This window comes from Lissotriton helveticus, chromosome 1_1 (genome assembly GCF_964261635.1).
Source record: "Lissotriton helveticus chromosome 1_1, aLisHel1.1, whole genome shotgun sequence".
Taxonomy (NCBI): Eukaryota; Metazoa; Chordata; class Amphibia; order Caudata; family Salamandridae; genus Lissotriton; species Lissotriton helveticus.
The window spans coordinates 1,922,745,053-1,922,765,000 of record NC_136057.1 but is presented as its reverse complement, the minus strand read 5'-3'; the positions used below and the strand labels follow the sequence as shown (position 1 = coordinate 1,922,765,000).

General features: G+C 47.5%; 1 protein-coding gene across 1 annotated transcript in view; it reads right to left on the bottom strand.

The window, feature by feature from the left end:
* LOC144754985 (2-5A-dependent ribonuclease-like) overlaps positions 1-19,948 on the bottom strand; it is a 343,653-nt gene that overhangs the window by 34,917 nt on the left and 288,788 nt on the right. Inside the window, exon 5 of the mRNA XM_078643378.1 lies at positions 15,433-15,562. Within this exon, the coding sequence (XP_078499504.1) occupies positions 15,433-15,562 (130 nt within the window). The remainder of the gene's footprint in view (positions 1-15,432; positions 15,563-19,948) is intronic.

The following is a 19,948-nucleotide window of genomic DNA, read 5'->3' as shown; positions in this document are numbered from 1 at the left end:
GTATTGTTTATGTCACATGGAACTGTAACATGTAATGTGTAATTCACTGATGCAGAAGCTTACGTTTGAATACAGCAGAAGCAGTTGGAGTTGGCCTCAGCTGAATGCCTTAGCTCTTGCACCAGTGGATCCATTTAGGGCACTTAAATAAAGACACTTTTTATATAACTTTCAGACTTCATCCCTCTATTACACACACCCACTTTCTTAGACACACCCGATTTCACCATTTCTCTTCTGTGGCATTGCAACATTCTGCATTATATTCTTCACGATTATTTCTTTATTCCTGCTTGCTAAAACACTGCATTAGAGTCTTCAGAAAGTAGAGTTGAGTAGTTCGCTTCCCATGCCCCTGTATAGTATAAACACATACTAACACAGGTATGCTACAGCGGCCAGTATCCTACAGCGCCCACAGCACATCACTTTACAGCAATCAGCTCACGGCTTGGGCCCACGGTTTTATCCCCGAGTCATCGCTCCCAACCAATAAGCAGCAAGCTTGTGCTCGTAACGCCTCAGCCAATCAGATGGCAGAATTCCCAAATATCTATATCTGTAAATTTCGATATTTCTCAAAAACTACTGAATGGATTTACACCAAATAAACAAAAGCGTGCTTTCTAGACCAAGATCCTTCTTCCTGCCAAATTTGGGGTAATTCTGTTCACCCGTTTGACCTGTAGCCTTGTCTAAAGTGTCCTATGGAAATGAACATGGAGAAAACACGTTTTGGGACCCCCTTTTTACTCAGCCCCCCCCCCCCAAACTTTGTATCTCTGGATGTCCCCACTTTTGGAAGAATGGTTGGAGAACTTGAGGGTGAATCTTCCATTCGTGTATTTGTTGACTGTGTCGACTTAGTAGATCTGCTATCTGATTGTCTACTCCTGGAAGGTGCTCTGCCAGGAGGTAAATGTTTTGTGGAATTGCCCACTTCCATATGCTCTGTGCTAGGTGAGATAGCTGCAGAGAGTGTGTCGCTCCTTGGTTTTGGATGTAGTACATGGCTGTCATGTTGTCCGTCTCGATTAACACAGCCTTGTTGCGCAAGTATTTCTGAAAGGCTTTCATTGCTAGAAATACTGCTAGTAACTCTAAGTGGTTTATATGTAGTGTATTTTGTTTGACTGTCCAGAGACCTTGGACTGTGTATTGAAGGAGATGGGCTCCCCAACCTGTCAGTGATGCGTCCACTGTTAATACCACTTGTGGAACTGGCTCTTAGAACAGTCGCCCCTTGGAAAGGTTTTGTGGGTTCCACCACTGCAGAGAGTTGCAAGTGTGACTGTCTACCAACACTAGGTCTTTTAGTTGCCCTTGAACTTGGTTCCACTGCCATGCTAGGCATTCCTGTAAGGGACGCATTTGAAGCCGAGCATGAGGTACGATTAATATGCTGGAGGCCATCATGCCTATAAGCTGCATGAACACTCGAGCTGGCAGGGAGTGTTGTGGCAGAAATCTTTGAGTGAGAGACTGTATGTTGGCTATCCTGGCTGGATTTGGATATGCCTTCGCCACTGAGTTGTCTATAGTTGCTCCCAGATATTGTTGTATGTGGGAGGGTTGCAGATGTGATTTATGGGTAATTTATGGAAAATCCTAGACTGTGTAGTAGCTTGATTGTCTGCGAGGTATGGCTGGCACACGGTGAGTATGAGTTGGCTTTTATGAGCCAATCGTCGAGGTAGGGGAACACATGGATGTCTTGTCTTATGAGGTGTGCTGCTACTACTGCTAGGCATTTTGTAAAAACCCTTGGTGCTGTAGTTAGCCCGAAGGGGAAAACTTTGAATTGATAGTGGTGACCTTCTATTGTGAACCTGAGGTATCTCCTGTGAGCTGGATGTATAGGGATGTGAAAGTATGCATCTTTGAGGTCTAATGTAGCAAAGAAGTCCCCTTGCTGGAGTAGTGGGAGTACTTGTATAGTGATCATATGGAAATGCTCTGAGAGTATGTATTGGTTCAGAGGTCTGAGGTCTAATATTGGTCTGAGGGATCCGTCTTTTTTGGGAATGAGGAAGTATAGAGAGTATACTCCTGTCCCTTGATGTTGCAATGGGACTGGCTCTATGGCACCCTTTTCCAGCATGGATAGCACCTATTGTTGTAACAGCGTGATGTGTTCTTTGGACATTGGACGGTGTTTGGGTGGTATATTGGGTGGAGTAGAAGTGAGTTCTAGGCAGTAACCATACTGGATAATTTGTCTCACCCACCTCTCTGTTGTAATGGTGTTCCAGACTGGTAGGAATTGTGTTATTCTGCCTCTGACTGGTGTTAGGTGGTCTGGAGGGAGCGTGAACAAGTCACTGATTGGTGGCGGTGGAGGCTCTGGTGTTATTACCACCACGTCCTCTGCCCTTGTTATTGTTTCCTCTATAGCCTCCTCTATTGGAACCTTTATTAAAGGTGCCTTGTGTATTAGTTTTAAATGATAAAGAGGTTTGGGATGTGTTGCCTCTGCCTGAGCCTCGAAAAGAGGAGCGACGAAAGGAGCTCCTAGACTGTTGAAATTGAAGTGCACCCATGGACTTAGCGGTGTCAGTACCTTTTTTCATCTTTTCTAAGATGGTATCAACTGCAGGGCCAAATAAGAAATCCTGGTTAATGGGTTGATTGAGTATTGTAGATTGCACTTCATTCTTAAAACCCGAGATGCAGAGCCAGGCATGCCGGCGTAACAACACGCTAGTGTTGACAGACCAACGGCTGTATCAGCTGCCTCAAGTGCGCATTTTATGGATGCGTTAGTGATGAATTGTCCTTCCTGTATTAGGTCATTTGCTTTTGCCTTATAGGGTTCTGATAGGTGTTGTACTAATCCCTCCAGCTCATCATAGTGTGCTCTGTCATAGCTTGCTAGGAGAGCTTGTGTATTGGCAATTCTCCAGGTATTTGCTGCCTGAGAAGCCACTCTTTTCCCTGAGGCTTCTAAAATTTTTGACTCCTTGTGAGGAGAAGGGGTCATCACCAGTTGTTTGTGAATTTGCCTTTTTCCTAGCATTAGATACAACTAGGGAGTCTAGTGGTAGCTGAGACTTGATATAAGAGGGGTCTGTAGGGGCTGGTTTGTATTTCTTTTCAATTCTTGGATTGAGGACACGCGCCCTGGCTGGGTCTTTAAAGATATCTGGTGCATGCTTCAATACTCCCTTCAACATAGGGAGTATACGTATACTCTTCTCTGATGTTGGGAATGTGTTAAATAGGAAATCCTCCTCTATAGGATCAGTGTGCATGTTTACGCCATGATACTGAGCTGCTCTGTCTACTAGCTGGTTAAAAGCGACAGTGTCGTCAGTAGGAGACGGCTTTGTGGGGTATGGCGAGGTATCGGGTATGGGTTGTGTATCATATGGGTCATCAGGGTCATTTGATCATCTTATGTGTTAGCCTCGTTTCCTTGATCATCAGGGTCTATAAAGTCCTGTTGAGGATCTTCACCCATGTCTTCTACGACATCATAGTGTGGAGGTGTAGGAGAATATGGAACATAAGGCATGTTAGGAGTGAAAGGAGGAGGTGTGAAAGATCTAGGAGGGGATGTCCCAAAGTCCTTTTTCTTAGGAGGAACAGAAGAAGGTGCTTCAGTGTCCAGTCTTCTCTTGTTCCTATTGTTAACTGATATGTGTCCTGTATCAGGTTCTATATACAGTCTGTTTTGGTCTGGGCTCACTAGATCAGGATCAAAAAAAATTTCTTCCATTGTCCGTGGCTTTGGCGCCGAGGTTTTTGGATCGGTCGCTTGTTTGTTTTTATTTTTCTGCGGAGCTTTTTTTGGCTCGACGGCTCTTTTCGGCTCAACGACCTTCTTCGGTTCGACGGTCTTTTTCGGCTGACTGCCTTTTTCGTCTTAATGTGTTTTTTCGGGTCGAGGACTTTTTTCGGTTCGAATGCCTTTTTCGGCTCGACAGCCTTCTTCGGCACGGCGGCAGTCTTCGGATCGACGACTTTCTTTGGGTCGATTCCCTTTTTCGGGTCGATGGTCTTCTTTGGATCGACAGTGTTCTTTGGATCGACGACCTTCTTTGGGTCGACGGTCTTTTTCGGATCGACGCCCTTCTTTGGCTGGACGGCCTTTTTCGGATCGGCGACTTTTTTGGTGTTGGCGCCCGTTCTCGGCTCTGTGGCCGTTTTTGAGTTGACTGCCTTTTTGGGAAGTGTTTTGCTCAGTACCGGGATACCGGAAGGCTTTGGTATGGTCTTCGGAGCTGAGCGATGCTTTGACCGGAGCCTTGTCTGGAGGTGGAGGCAGGGTAGGGGCTTTGGTACTCACGGTTTGCCTCGGTGGGATGTCTTCATCGGAGTCCGACAGGTCTTCTACTGTGACTGCCTCTGGGATTTCATGTTCGGCGTCGAAAATGTTATTCGGTTCTGGTGCCTGTCGCTGCATCTCTTGTCGAGCAGCTCTTCGGTTCCGGATAATTTTCTTCGACCGGAACTGAGAACAAGCTGGACAGTTTTCTTCGTTGTGGTCCGGAGATAGGCACCTGTTGCATACTGTATGCTTATCGCTATGTGGAAACTTGGATCGACATTGTGGGCATCTTTTGAACAGGGTCCTTTCCATCGGCAGGAGGCCCACGTGGCGTCGAAAAGGCCCAACGGCCCGCGTCGACTACCAGAGATAGATGGAAAGGGTTGTCGAGTCGAGGAATACCGAGCGGAAACAATACCGTCGCAAGTATATGTTTTTTGGACTTCGGAAGTTGGAAAACTTCGGTCCCGAAGTTAGAGTTGTCGAAGTGCATCCGAACCCAATGGCGGAGAAAAACAATCTGAAGATGGAAAAGATGCCCATGCGCACTCTAGTCCAGGGGAGGAGTCACCTATCTTGTGATACTTCGAAGACTCTTCCAAGACAACAAGGTGCAAACATCCGGACCCAACACTAGGTGGCGATCTATGCTAAGATATGAATTCAGCAGCCCACATGCCTCGAACCTACCTTTATGGATGGTCTCAAACCCAGACTTAAACAACATGAGGAAGATATTAAAATCCACAGGCAACGTAAACTTCACTGCGATTGCGTTGATTATGAATGCGGCCGTATATTTACGTACAGCCGCAAATATGACCATCCATACAATAATAACACCACTAACAAGGTAACCATTCCAGTATGAAGTGAGACAACTATACCCTCATCAGTAGAAGCAAGTGACTCAGACACCGATTTATCCATAACAACTACCAGCTTCTTATCGGAAAGAGTAATCTCTTCCAAACCAATCACTTTTTTAGATGAATACCGGCTCCTTCGGAGGGGCTGGCAATTTAGAAAATAACAATACAACCAACAAATCGTGGGAGAGGACGGGGACAATGAGCCAGAGGGAGGGGAGGAGTAAACAAAGAAGGAAACTAAGAAAACTAAAAGAACAGAAACGCCAAAACAAAGATGCACCTGGGAAATGCCGCAAGCTCCATGACTAGCCAATAATGCACATAAACACGGAAAACAGAACCCATATAAATCTTTCAGAACGCTCCCTCTCCTTTCTCGACAAATAAACGTTATGCTTAGGTTTGACATTTTGTCCAACCAAAGTATTTAACTACTCTGACACTCGAGTAGACCTTGACTACACTGTAGGAGATGTTGAAGCACTGCTAGCCATGCACGATCTTCATGAAGTATCCGAATCCATCAATGCGTCAGCCATGGAAAATATTAACATGCAATTTCCCACAGATATAGCAGCTTCCACCTCATTTAAACCCTGCTCTGTATTTTATCCCATGCTACCCCATGATAATATTGATACATTTAATGACATGGTGGTACAAGACTTTCTGAAACTCAAAAGACAAAGTTGGAAAAAGGTGTCCTTTGACAACAAGTTGACTCACAAAGAAAAAGGTATCATTAAATCTTTAAAGTAAACACAAGGCGATGATGGATGGAGTGCTGAAACTCTTCAAACACTCACCCCAGTCACAGATCTGGATTGAATCCATCATCATTCTTTAGCTCACTTTGCCACCCCAGTTCAGACACAGCTATATGCAAATCAGTCTTGCCATGAGTCCTGTGCCTCATGGGAGCAGTCCAGCCAACTGAAAAGCCATGCCTTCCCTGGACCGGAAACAAGCATCCTGGAACCGGTTTCGGGCTAAGAGCCCTCATCAGCGAGGCTAGCATTAATCCTGTGGAAAAGTAAGCAAGGGACCCACGTCTGGGCATATCCTGCCAATTTAGGGCGAACAAAGTAAACACAAGGAGATGATTGACGGAGTGCTGACATTTTTCAAAGACACAAATGTCATTATACGTCCTGCTGACAAAGGAGAAGCCCAACGACAACTACAGGACACAAGGGTTTATCTCAAAATCAATAATGATGTATACAACGACAGCATACTGGAAATCTGGGACATACTTAAAGACTAGCAACTAAGTGGCATCATCACGTGGGACGAATACTGTTTTATGAAAAGAGACTATCCCAAACTCCCTATTCTGTACCTCTTACCCAAACTACATAAGGACCCTACTAAGCCGCCAGGGAGACCTATAGTCTTATCTATTGGCAGCGCATTAGAAAATGTGTCAAAATATTTAGATCGTCTTTTAAGCAAATATGTAACAGCCCTGCCATCCTATGTTGGCATGGCCTCATTACACCTCTCTGCAACGCAGCCCCCTGGCGGGTTTGCAGACGGGGAACTAATTCCCCTTGAATACTGGGGGTCCCAGAAGGCCAACTAGCCCACCAGGAACCTCCAGTATGCACCAGGGGGCTGCGTTGCAGAGAGGTGTAAAAAGGGGCATGGCCTCATTACACCTCTCTGCAACGCAGCCCCCTGGCGCGTTTGCAGATGGGGAACTAATTCCCCTTGCATACTGGGGGTCCCAGAAGGCTAACTAACCCACCAGGAACCTCCAGTATGCGCCAGGGGGCTGCGTTGCAGAGAGGTGTAATGAGGCCACGCCCCTTTTTACACCTCTCTGCAATGCAGCCCCCTGGCGCATTTGCAGAGGAGGAACTAATTCCCCTTGCATACTGGGGGTCCCTGGGGGCCAACTAGCCCACCAGGAACTTCCAGTATGCGCCAGGGGGCTGCGTTGCAGAGAGGTGTAAAAAGGGGCATGGCCTCATTACACCTCTCTGCAACGCAGCCCCCTGGCGCGTTTGCAGACGGGAACTAATTCCCCTTGCATACTGGGGGTCCCAGAAGGCCAACTAGCCCACGAGGAACCTCCAGTATGCGCCAGGGGGCTGCGTTGCAGAGAGGTGTAATGAGGCCACGCCCCTTTTTACACCTCTCTGCAATGCAGCCCCCTGGCGCATTTGCAGAGGAGGAACTAATTCCCCTTGCATACTGGGGGTCCCTGGGGGCCAACTAGCCCACCAGGAACTTCCAGTATGCGCCAGGGGGCTGCGTTGCAGAGAGGTGTAAAAAGGGGCATGGCCTCATTACACCTCTCTGCAACGCAGCCCCCTGGCGCGTTTGCAGACGGGAACTAATTCCCCTTGCATACTGGGGGTCCCAGAAGGCCAACTAGCCCACCAGGAACCTCCAGTATGCGCCAGGGGGCTGCGTTGCAGAGAGGTGTAATGAGGCCACGCCCCTTTTTACGCCTCTCTGCAACGCAGCCCCCTGGCGCATACTGGAGGTTCCTAGTGGGCAATTTGGCCCCCCGGGACCCCCAGTATGCAAGGGGAATTAGTTACCCCTCAGCAAACGCGCCAGGGGCGCGTTTGCAGAGAGGTGCAGGGAGGGGGCGTGGCCTCCTGATCCAGTTTTTTTTTTTATTTGCTTTTAAGAAGGCCTGCCCCAATTTTTATTTAAAAAAATAAATAAAAAAAATCGGGAAGGGGGTTGCGTGGCCCCCCTCCCAAGGGCATAATCTGCCCCGGGGACCACATCCCCGGGGCATGGGCCTTTTTTTTGTTATTTTTTTAATTAGGAGGGGGCTGCTTTGCAAGGGCTCCAGGAGGGGGCCGCGCGGCCCCCCTCCCACTAGTTAAAAGCCCCAGGGGTTGGTGTTCCCCGGGGCGGGGTCCGTCACGGACCCCCCTATTTTAAATATTAGTGCCTCGGGGCTGTGGGGGGGCATGAACTCCTCCGCATACTTTACAATAAAGCCCCGGGGGTGGCGGTCCCCGGGGCTCGGGGGGCCTTAGAGGCCCCCTATCATCCATATCCAAGCCCCGGGGGGTGGCGGACCCCAGGGCTGCGGGGGGCCGTGTGCCACCCCGCTGTTATAATTACTTTGCTCCGGGGGTGGCGGTCCCCGGGCAGTGTGGGGGGGGATTGGGCCCCCCTCCACACTTTTTTTTATTATGCCCCTGGGATTTGGTCTCCCGGGGCTGATTACAAAAAAAATCAAACCGTTTTTTTTTCCGCCACAGGGTACACGTACCTACGCGTATCCCGCGGTTTAAAAATAAATAAATACATTTGGGGCCTTGTGGGTCCTTGTGGTACCCCCTGAGCAGGCCTAGGGAGTCAGGGTGTTTCTACCCTGCCCCCTTTGCGTGTTTTGCACGTTTGTTTCACTGCTTTCTTGTGCCTCGGTTCTACCGAGGCACAAGATGGCTGCCAATACTTCCTGGTTTGGAGTGTTGACAGCCAATTAGCATAAAGCTTGTGCTCGGGAAGGTACAGAGTACAGTACACAGCACGGTACTTCATCTCTAGATATATCTATGATTTTACTTTCCATTTTTTGCCAAATTTCGTGTAAGCAGTTCGGGCTGTAGCCGTGTCTAAAGGTCCATATGGAAAATTGCATGGGGAAAACATGTTTTGGGACCCCCCTTTTTTCTCACCCCCGCTTGTCGAATCACCCCCAAACTTTAAGGGAAGGAGCGGAGCAGAGCAGGCCATTATCTTGGAGAATTTCACGAAGATACGTCGACCGGCGCCAACGTTATTCCAAATAGAATGTTGCGGATTTCCTATGGAAACTAGGTCCTAACTATAACTACCTACTGGCGACCGCTAGTAGGAGATATATATATATATATATTATATATATATATATATTTTTTTATTTTTTATTTTTTTTCTTGTTGCAAAAAAAAAAATATATATATATGGAATATGCTACTTACCAGTATGCATCTGTTCTTGGCATAGAGGGCTGCAGAGTGGTACATTTATGAATAGATCGCCATCTTTTGTTGGGCTCGGATGATTGCACTTGTTTTTCTTCTGGAGAAGTCTTTGTCGTCATCGATGACTCCTCCTCTAGGTGTTAGTGCGCATGGGCATCGGCTCCATCCTTAGATTGTTTTGCCATAGTAGGGTTAGATGGAGTAGTGTAGTATAATACATAAATATATATATGCCCATGTAAGTGTATCTAAATAAGACAATGTTGGGACAGACACTGGTTTCCGGGGAGGCAGGGAGGGCATGTACCACTCTGCAGCCCTCTATGCCAAGAACAGATGCATACTAGTAAGTAGCATATTCCGTTCGAGGCATATGGGCTGCAGATGGTACATTTATGAATAGATTATACAGCAGTTACCTCCCTAGCGGTGGTCACCCGTGTCTGTCGCAACTGTTTGAAATAGAGTTTTTAATACAGCTTGGCCCACTCTGGCTTGTTGTGTAGCCTGCACATCAACACAGTAGTGCTTTGTAAAGGTATGTGGTGTAGACCAAGTTGCTGCTCTACATATGTCATCTAGGGGAATGTTTCCTAAGAATGCCATAGATGCTCCTAGCTTACGTGTAGAATGAGCTCTAGGAGGAACAGTTAATGTTCTCTTTGCTTTTATGTAACATATTTGTATACATCTTACAATCCATCTAGCGATACCTGCTTTAGAGATAGGATTGCCCTTATGTGTTGGGGAAAATGCTACAAATAGTTGTTTAGTTTTCCTGAAATTTTGTGTCCTTTCTATGTAGTACAAAATGGCCCTTTTGACATCTAGTGTATGTAGGGCCCTTTCTGCTACCGTCTGTGGCTTTGGGAAAAAGACTGGTAGTTCCACCGGTTGATTGATGTGAAATGCTGAAATTACTTTAGGCAAGAACTTTGGGTTTGTTCTAAGAACCACTTTATTCTGATGTAATTGTAGGAATGGTTCTTGTATTGTCAATGCCTGTAATTCACTTACTCTCCTGAGTGAGGTAATGGCTATAAGAAAGGCCACCTTCCATGTAAGGAATTGTATTTCACACCTATGCATAGGTTCGAAAGGTGGTCCCATTAGTCTGGTGAGTACTACGTTGAGGTTCCAGATCGGGGAAGGTGGTAATCTTGGTGGATTGACTCTCTTAAGGCCTTCCATGAAGGCTTTTATCGCTGGCACTCTAAACAGGGATATGTGCTGCCTGTTTTGTAGGTACGCTGCTATAGCTGCTAGATGTACTCTGATAGATGTGTACGCGAATTACATTGCTGTAAGTGTAGTAAGTAGCAAATAATCTCCTTTGTTGATACGTCCAGAGGGTTGATATTATTAGTGGTACAGTATATAGCAAACCTCTTCCACTTAGCTGCGTAGCATGCTCTGGTGGTGGGACGTCGCGCTTGCTTAATTATCGCCATGCAATTTGGGGGTAGATCTAAGTACCCAAATTCTAGGATTTCAGGAGCCAGATCGCTAGGTTCAGTTGTGTGGGATCTGGGTGCATTATTTCTCCATGGTTCTGTGTAAGGTGCATGGGTAGAATTCTTAGCTTTTGGTGTGGCACTTGTGAGAGTTGCAAGAGCGTGGTGAACCACGGTTGTCGTGCCCACGTGGGTGCTACTAGTATCATGGTCATTGAGTGTTGTTGCAGCTTTCTGACCACTAATGGGATTAGTGGGAGAGGGGGAAAAGCGTATGCAAATTTGTTGGACCAATTTATCCATAACGCATTGCCCTGCGACAGGTGGTGTGGGTACCTGGACGCGAAGCTTTGGCATTTTGCGTTCTGATGAGTGGCAAAGAGGTTTATCTCTGGTTGTCCCCATCTTTGGAAGAATGGTTGCAGTATTTGTTGGTGCAGTTCCCATTCGTGTATTTGTTCCGACTGTCTGCTTAAGATGTCTGCCATCTGGTTTTGAACTCCTGGTAGGTGTTCTGCTAACAGATAGATGTTTTGAGGAATGGCCCATCTCCAAATTTCCTGCGCTAGTCTGGATAGTTGGAGAGAGTGCTTCCCCCCCTGTTTTTGAATATAATACATTGCTGTCATGTTGTCTGTTCTGATCAGGACTGCTTTGTTGGTAACATGCATTTGAAAGGCTTTCAATGCTAGAAACACTGCTAGTAGTTCTAGATGATTGATGTGCAGCCTTCTTTCCTGCACACTCCATCTTCCTTGTACTGTATATTTCTCCATATGCGCTCCCCATCCCGTGAGCGATGCGTCCGCTGTTATTGTCACCTGTGGAATTGGTTCTAGGAACGACCGCCCCTTGGCAATGTTTGTTGTGTTCTACCACTTCAGAGAGCGGTGTGTGCGGTCGTCTACCAACACCAGATCTGTAATCTGTCCTTGAGCCTGATTCCACTGTGTCGCTAAACATTCTTGTTGCGGACGCATTTGTAGTTTGGCATATGGTATTAGCAGTATGCAGGATGACATCATCCCTAATAGCTGCATGAACACTCTTGCTGTTAATGAGTGTTGTGGCTGAAATTTTTGAATGATCGTAAGCATTGTCTGGATCCTGACTGGATTGGGGTATACTTTGGCTTTTTCTGTGTCTATAGTAGCCCCTAAATATTGTTGAACCTTGCTTGGTTGCAGGTGTGACTTTGTGTAGTTCACAGTGAACCCTAGTTGGTGCAGCATGTGAATTGTCTTCTGTGTGTTCTGAAGACATTCTTCTTGTGACTTGGCCTTTATTAGCCAGTCGTCCAAGTATGGGAAGACATGTATTTGTTGTCTTCTTAGGTGGGCTGCAACCACCGCTAGGCATTTTGTGAACACCCTTGGCGCGGTCGTAACACCAAACGGAAGGACTTTGAACTGATAATGTTGTCCTTCTACCACAAACCTTAGATATTTCCTGTGGGCTTTGTGAATCGGGATATGAAAGTAAGCGTCTTTTAGATCCAGTGTAGAAAGAAAGTCCCCTTTCTTCAGTAAAGGAAGTACTTGTTGGAGCGTGACCATGTGGAAATGTTCCGAATTTATGTATGCGTTGAGAGGTCTTAGGTCTAGTATTGGCCTTAGAGACCCATCCTTTTTGGGAATTAGGAAGTATAGGGAGTATACTTCTGTTCCTTGTTGTTGCTTTGGAACCTTCTCTATGGCATGCTTTTGTAGCAGAGATAGTACTTCTTGTTTTAACAGTGTTAAGTGATCTTGTTTCATTGGACGCTGTTTGGGGGGGATGTTTGGTGGGGTAGATGTGAGTTCCAGGCAATAACCATGTTGGATAATTTGTCTCACCCACCTGTCTGATGTGATGTTTTCCCAGACAGGTAGGAACTGTGATAGGCGTCCCCCGACCGGTGTTATATGGTCTGGGGGGAGCTGTATGAAGTCACTGCTTTGGGGTTGGAGAGTTGCAGTTGTTGTTGTTTCCGCGTCCTCTACCCTTGCTGTTGTTACCTCTGTAACTACCTCTAGAATTACCTCTGGGTGATGACGGTGTAAAAGAGGTTTGTTGCTGGCTTGTACCTGTATTTTTGGATCCTCCGCTATAGGTGGACCTACGAAAGGAACCTCTTTGTGTCGGGTGTTGCAATGCTCCCATTGATTTAGCCGTTTCCGTATCCTTTTTCATCTTTTCTAAGGCCTCATCTGTCCCTGTGCCGAAAAGTGTTTTCTCATCAAAAGGTTGGTTCAGTAATGAAGTTTGCACCTCTTGTTTGAACCCTGAAACCCTGAGCCATGCATGTCTCCTTAACATGATGCTTGTGTTTATGGATCTTGCTGCAGTGTCTGCCGCATCTAGGGCGCACTTGATTGAAGTGTTAGTAATTAACTTCCCTTCCTGTATGAGTTGATCTGCCCTCTTTTGATGTTCTTTAGGGAGATGTGTGATGAGTTTCTCTAACTCATCATAATGCACTCTGTCATACCTTGCAAGTAGTGCTTGTGTATTAGCTATGCGCCAGCTGTTTGCCGCTTGAGATGCAACTCTCTTGCCAGAGGCATCTATTAGCACAGACTCTTTGTCAGGAGGTGGAGCCTCTCCTGTAGATAAAGAGTTTGCTCTCTTACGAGCGTTTGTGACCACTAGTGAGTCTAGAGGAATTTGTCCCTTGATGAATATTGGGTCTTTTGGAGCTGCCCTATATTTCTTATCAATTCTTGGGTTCAGTACCCTAGCCCTCACCGGATCTTTGAATATCTCTGATGTGTGATTGAGAAGGCCCTTAAGCATTGGTAGTGTTCCTGATGTTCTTTGTGCAGCAGGTAGTGTTTCTAATAGGAAATCCTCTATTTGAGGTTCTGCATGTAGTTCTACCTTGTGGTATTTTGCTGCTCTATTAATGAGTTGCGCAAACCCAGTATTATCATCAGGAGGTGAAGGTTTTGACGGATACAATTCAGGGTCGTTATCGTTATCTGACCCTACATTGTACTGTTCCCATGGGTCTGCGTCCTCTGGGATTGTGTCTTCATCATCCCCAGGATGTTCTCCCTCCCCTGTGTCACTTTCTACATCCGTTGTAGGTGTAGATGGTCGTGTGGGAGGAATAGCTGGCCTATTGTGAGGAATAGGAGAAGAGGGTGTGTCTCTAGGATGTGGAGAAGGGGGAGGAGTTGTATTTGTCCCCATTGTTCTCTTCTTCGGAGGAGTTTTGTCGTCCGATTGTTCATTTTTCCTCTTTTTGGGTAGTTCTGTGACTACCTTGCCAGTTTGTGGATCAATAAACAGAGTTTTTTGTTTAGGATCGGTTTTATATTCCTGTGTCGGTACCGCAGTTTTCGGGTCCGAAAGGTGTTTTTTCTTTTTACTGTCCATTTGTATTTTCGGCACCGAGATTTTATTCGGATCCGATGTCTTCGGTGTCGAGGGTGTCTTCGGTGTCGATGTTGTTTTCGACGTCGAAGCGTGTTTCTGTGTCGACATGGACTGTTTTGACTTCGAGCTTTCCTTGATATGGAGCTTCGGTGTTGATGTCGGGATGGGTCGTTTATCGGAACCACCATGATGGGAGACCGAGTGTTTCGGTTTCGGTTTCGTTGACGGGCCCGAAGGCGGGGCGTCAGAAACTTTTTTCGGTTGTCTGACCGGGCTTGAGGGCGGGCTCGACACCGTGCGGGGTCTGCTCTTTGGTAAAGGGACGTCGTCACTCACGGTTTGTTGGACGTCGATTTCCTCGACGTCGGACTCGTCCACTTCTGACCCCGCCTCGTCGCCCTCTTCTTCTTCCTCTTCTGGGTGCTGGTCCTCGAACAGCTCCGGGATTGCTTGTGACTGCATTCTCGATACCTCGTGTCTTCGGGCTCGACGGTTTCTAATCGTCGATTTTGAGGAAAATGCTGCACAGGCCTCACAGTCCCTGGATTCGTGTTCAGGGGACAAGCAGAGGTTGCACACCTCGTGTAGGTCCTTGTGTGGGAACTTAGCACCTCACGCTGGACATTTTTTGAATGGAGTCCTTTCCATGGACTCCGGGCTGGACTACGTCGAGCTGGTCTTCTCGTAGTCGTCGTTCTTCGAAACGCGTCGAGATGGAAGTGTAGTCGTGTTCGATAACCAATACCGTCAAATTGGAAAGGGTTACGTGCCGATTATAACTTTCTTTATCAAAGTCGATCCGGAGCGCTTCGATCCTCATCCGAACCCGATGGCCGAAAAAAACAAACTAAGGATGGAGCCGATGCCCATGCGCACTAACACCTAGAGGAGGAGTCATCGATGACGACAAAGACTTCTCCAGAAGAAAAACAAGTGCAATCATCCGAGCCCAACACCAGATGGCGATCTATTCATAAATGTACCATCTGCAGCCCATATGCCTCGAACATTTACTTTCTAAATGGATTCTAAATTACGGTTTATCAGTATTTAATGTTCCATGTTTATTATTACATGTGCGTCACTTATTTACTTCTCAAACTTTCTAGATTTTAATTAATTCCCCTTTTCATGCTACAGTGCATGCCTTTAGTTGACATGGATTTGCCTGGATTCCCAAAGGTTTTTACCCTGTTCCAACCCCATTACACCCACTTTGCATAGGCTGCCAGTGGGTTCATATGTTGTAGTACTGTTCTATTGTAAACTTTTAGCACAAAAATTATTTTGTTCATGAAAGTTTATTAACAATGTCATTTGTGCCACTGTTCGTTGCAAAGCACCCATTGTGTGTCACATGACTATTGAGTACTCACCCCAAAGTTTAGTAAATCAGGGTCTTAATTTGCACCAGTGAGTTTCTGCAGTCTAATTTAGCTGAGATGTTTAAATAGAATCCAAACTTTTGAAAACACATTCCCACACAATTGTTTAAAACACTAGGCACACTCATGAGTTGCTGGAAAATCCATTACCTTTTCAGTCCATTCTTTGAAAGATTTTCCTTTAATTGCATCCGGGCGGTTCAAGTTCACAACCAGAGTACAGTTGCCCGACTTCTTGATGTCAGGTTCATTTCCAACCTCTTTAAGAAAGTTAAACTTGCTGAAACGAGAAAAGGGAAATTACGTTTGGCATGCTTCAGTAGAAAATGGAAAAATGGAAACACTGAAGGATTACTGTGCTTCACCTATCCAACAAACCCAAGAATGGGAAGCTGGAACAATGGTGAATCCGTTGTAAATTATTTATTTTCACTTAGCAGTGCTATGTTTTAATTTTTGTGTGTGTGTCTCTTTATAAACTTTTCACATTTAATTTTGCGCTTTGGACACAAGGCACTGTATTATGTAAAATTGTGCACTATCCCTCCTTGTAGGGGGAGGGGCACCCTCATTTTGATGCACCCATGCGGACAGGGACTGTGTGCCATATTACATTAAAAACACAAGCTGTATCCAGTGCAGTTCTAAATTCAGTCCTACATTGGGGTCTATGCGGCACTGAGAAAGTGGACCAGCTCTTTGAAACTATCGGTCTATATTTCAAATCAGAGTGATCAGCAGCACCTTGCAAAGGGGATAGGATATCCCATAGGTAAGTGCCTATTTTCTGCGAACAGAGGGAAGCCTAATGGCTTCCCGAGACCTCTGTGCAACCCAAAGGGTGAGCTTGGACCACTTGCACCACTTCCTAGGTCGCACACAATTAGTGCTCCTCCTCTGCGCCCACGTCTGTAGCACGGTAGGAGAGGCACAGCTGTTCCCTCCTTTTTATGGAGTCCTGCCTCATGCAAATGAGGTAACATCCTCTTAGGAATGGGCACACATAAAATGTGTGTCAGAATGATCCATATAACAGAAAGGGCACGTCTCAAGTGTCTGTAGATCCTTCTGTAATACCGAAGTGCCCTGAAGGCGGTGCCTCATTGGCACCTTCTGTAATAATGGGGCATTTGTCAATTTCACAAGTCTACCTTGTGGTGTTTATGGAAGTGTGAACATTTGACATGGACAGAAAGGGTAAGAACCTGATCTATAGTACCATACCTTAGCCGGGGAATAGTTGTGCATATCATACCGGCTGATTGATAACATTAGTTCCCAAATTCCGATGCCTGCCTGAATGCTATGCGCAATGTGATGTTGCAGCCATATGGCAAGAACGAACACCTTAAGAATATAGCAGTTGAGAAGTAAGCAATGTTTTGGGTTTATCACCTTTTTTAGGTCTCGGCCTGCGTAGGCTGCGCTTGCGCAGTCTCGCTGGCGAGATTTTATGTTTTAGAGTATGGGGCTTAAACCCGCCCCTCTTCTCCATTGCCTGGCTTCCTAAACGGAGGCCAGTCATTGGAGAAGAGGGGCGTCTGTCCATTTAAGCCCCGTCTTTTTCAGATTCGGGGGCGTGTTGTTTAGGTTCTTTCTCTCCTCTTCCCATTGGCTGGAATTTTACATTCCAGCCAATGGGAAGAGGAGAGAAAGAAAAACATGCCCCCCAGTCGGAAAATGACGGGGCGTTTCTTTGAGCCATTTCTGCTGGACCTCGGAGAAACATGGTGGTGTCATGGCATGGTCTGCTTTCCTGCCGGAGCTCGCTTTGCTGCCATCTACCGAGGGTGAGTATCTGCCCTCTAGTGACAGCCCTTTTGCCTCCACATGCGCATAGGCTTTACCGGAGGTGGCCGCTATCCATGCGCTCGCTTCGCCACGGACCTCTGCTGCTTGGTTTCCCACCCGCCTTTCAGCCAATGCTGCTGAGCGTGCTCCGCTCCACGTCTGAGCCCACTCCCCAAAGTTGGAGCAGGTGGGGAATCTGTACTCGTCCTTAGTGAGCACCCCTGAGAGCCGAGAGGAGATCCTGCTGAGGAGGCCGCCGAACGAGCTAAGATGGCGGCTGCTGTCCTCTCGGCTGCATCGGTCCGTTAGCCGAGAGGAGACCTCGGCGCGGAGACACCACTGCTTCCAGCGCCTGATGTTCCACCGCAGCGGTAGGGGTGAGCGGCCCACCTTGATGATCGGCGAGCTGTGAGGCACCACGGTGACCCTGCATCTCCTGGGCGGTTGTGGAGGTGGGACGGATCGGGCGAGTGGAGAGCCCTCCAGAAAGGTACATGCGGGGGAGGGAACATCGGACATTGCACCATTTGCGGAAAAGCATGCAGCATGCTGTCTCCCCCGAGCCCCCAGGATTCGGGACCCCCTCATGCCCCCCAGGGGAGAGTGCTGAAAAGCCGGAGGAGCCGCTGCCGGCGCGCAAGCAGCCTCCCGAAGCCGGAGTCACAGCCCGTGATGAAGACCGCGCGGCCCCGGTGCTCCCTCCCGCGCAGGCCTCCCAGCACCAGCCAAGCCAGGGCGGGCACCGCCAGCACCAACGTGGCGCACAGCGGGCCCAGGCACCAGCAGAGGAGGAGCAGCAGCAGTGGGAATCCGGCTGGTATTTTTCGCTTTTCTTGCCTCTGTTCCCTGCTTGTGCGTGATTTACTTGCCTCTGTTCCCTGCTTGTGCTCGATTTTCTTGCCTCTGTTCCCTGCTTGTGATCGTTTTTTCTTGCCTCTGTTCCCTGGGGCGTTACTGGGCAGAGATGGGCATGTGGCTGACCTAGACTGAGGGAAGCAACGGGTGAGCTCTGGGAGTTGGTGGGGGCCTTGAATAACCCATTTGTAAATAAGGAGACTTCCCGGGGTGAGGGTGTGTGTGTGTGTGTGTGTGTGTGGCTCTGTGTGTGTGACTCTGTGTATGTGGCTCTGTGTGTGTGGCTCTGTCTGTGTGTGTGTGGCTCTGTGTGAGTATGTGCTGCTCTGTGTGTGTGTATGGCTCTGTGTGTGTGCATGGCTCTGTGTGTGTGCATGGCTCTGTGTGTGTGTGTTGGGCTCTGTGTGTGTGTTGGGCTCTGTGTGTGTTGGGCTCTGTGTGTGTGTGTGTTGGGCTCTGTGTGTGTGTGTGTTTTGGGCTCTGTGTGTGTGTGTGTTTTGGTCTCTGTGCGTGTGTTGGGCTCTGTGTGTGTTGGGCTTTGTGTGTGTTGGGCTCTGTGTGTGTTGGGCTCTGTGTGTGTTGGGCTCTGTGTGTGTAGGGCTCTGTGTGTGTTGGGCTCTGTGTGTGGGGGGCTCTGTGTGTATGGGGCTCTGTGTGTGGGGGGCTCTGCTTGTGGGGGGGCTCTGCTTGTGGGGGGGCTCTGCTTGTGGGGGGCTCTGCATGTGGGGGGCTCTGCATGTGGAGGGCTCTGCGTGTGGGGGGCTCTGCGTGTGGGGGGCTTGTGAATGAGAGGCTCTGTGTGTGGGAGGCTCTGTGTGTGAAGCTCTGTGTGTGTGTAGCTCTGTGTGGCTCTGTGTCTGTGTGTGTGTGGCTGTCTGTGTGTTTGTGTGTGGCTCTGTGTGTGTGTGTGTGGCTCTGTCTGTGTGTGTGTGTGTGGCTCTGTCTGTGTGTGTGGCTCTGTCTGTGTGTGTGTGTGTGGCTCTGTCTGTGTGTGTGTGGCTGTCTGTGTGTGTGTGGCTCTGTGTGTGTGGCTCTGTGTGTGTGTGTGTGGCTCTGTGTGTGTGTGTGTGTGTGTGTGTGTGGCTCTGTCTGTCTCTGTGTGTGTGGCTCTGTGTGTGTGTGGCTCTGTGTGTGTGTGGCTCTGTGTGTGTGTGTGGCTCTATGTGTGTGTGTGTGGCTCTATGTGTGTGGCTCTGTGTGTTTGGGTGGGTGCATGTGGCTCTGTGTGTGGCTCTGTGTGTGTGTGGGTGCGTGTGGCTCTGTGTGTGTGTGTGTGTGCAAATGCAATAGGTCTCGCATTTGCGAGAGATTAAGCTATTGGCATTGTAAATGACAATGCCATTTATTTATATGTTTTAGAAACAAAAATAATGTCATGACCTATGCCAACAGTTCTAACTTTAACAAAGAAGAGACCATTGCATTATAAATGCTTGTTCTATTTTTGTCATACTCAAGACTGCCCCGCACCTGCCTGTTTTAAAGGGAGTCAACTGAAAACAGTGAGAGGCATTTTTGATAGGTGTTCTAAAGCTGTTTTAAGAAATTACATTTTATTTATTTTCTTTGTGCCTCTTCCGTGTTCCTATACTGATGAGAGCTGTCATTCTGCGCCCCTCCGTTGATGTAAAATTGTGGTCATTCTTCTATTTTTCGCAAAATGTCCAGTTTTTTGGGTCTCAAGATCTGGTCACCCTATGCTTGAAGAGACTATTGTGTTCTTTAATGAGCTTGGACCCCACCCATTGCTTCCCATTAGTTTGCAGCATTGTCATTCTTCTTTGCTGCCTAATTGACATTGCTTGCCATGCGTCACTTCCTTTTTATTTCGATGGCGCATGGTCCAAGATCAGATTAATTAATTTCAGTGTGATACAGGTACTATTTTTTTGGCTGCGCATCATAGCACTTTTAGTTTTTACCCTCTCTGATCCACCCCCATCCTGCTTCTTCTCCCCCTCCCAACCGTACTCCTGTTGCTTCTTCTCTCTGCTCCCGTCCCTGTTTCTTGTCCCCATAC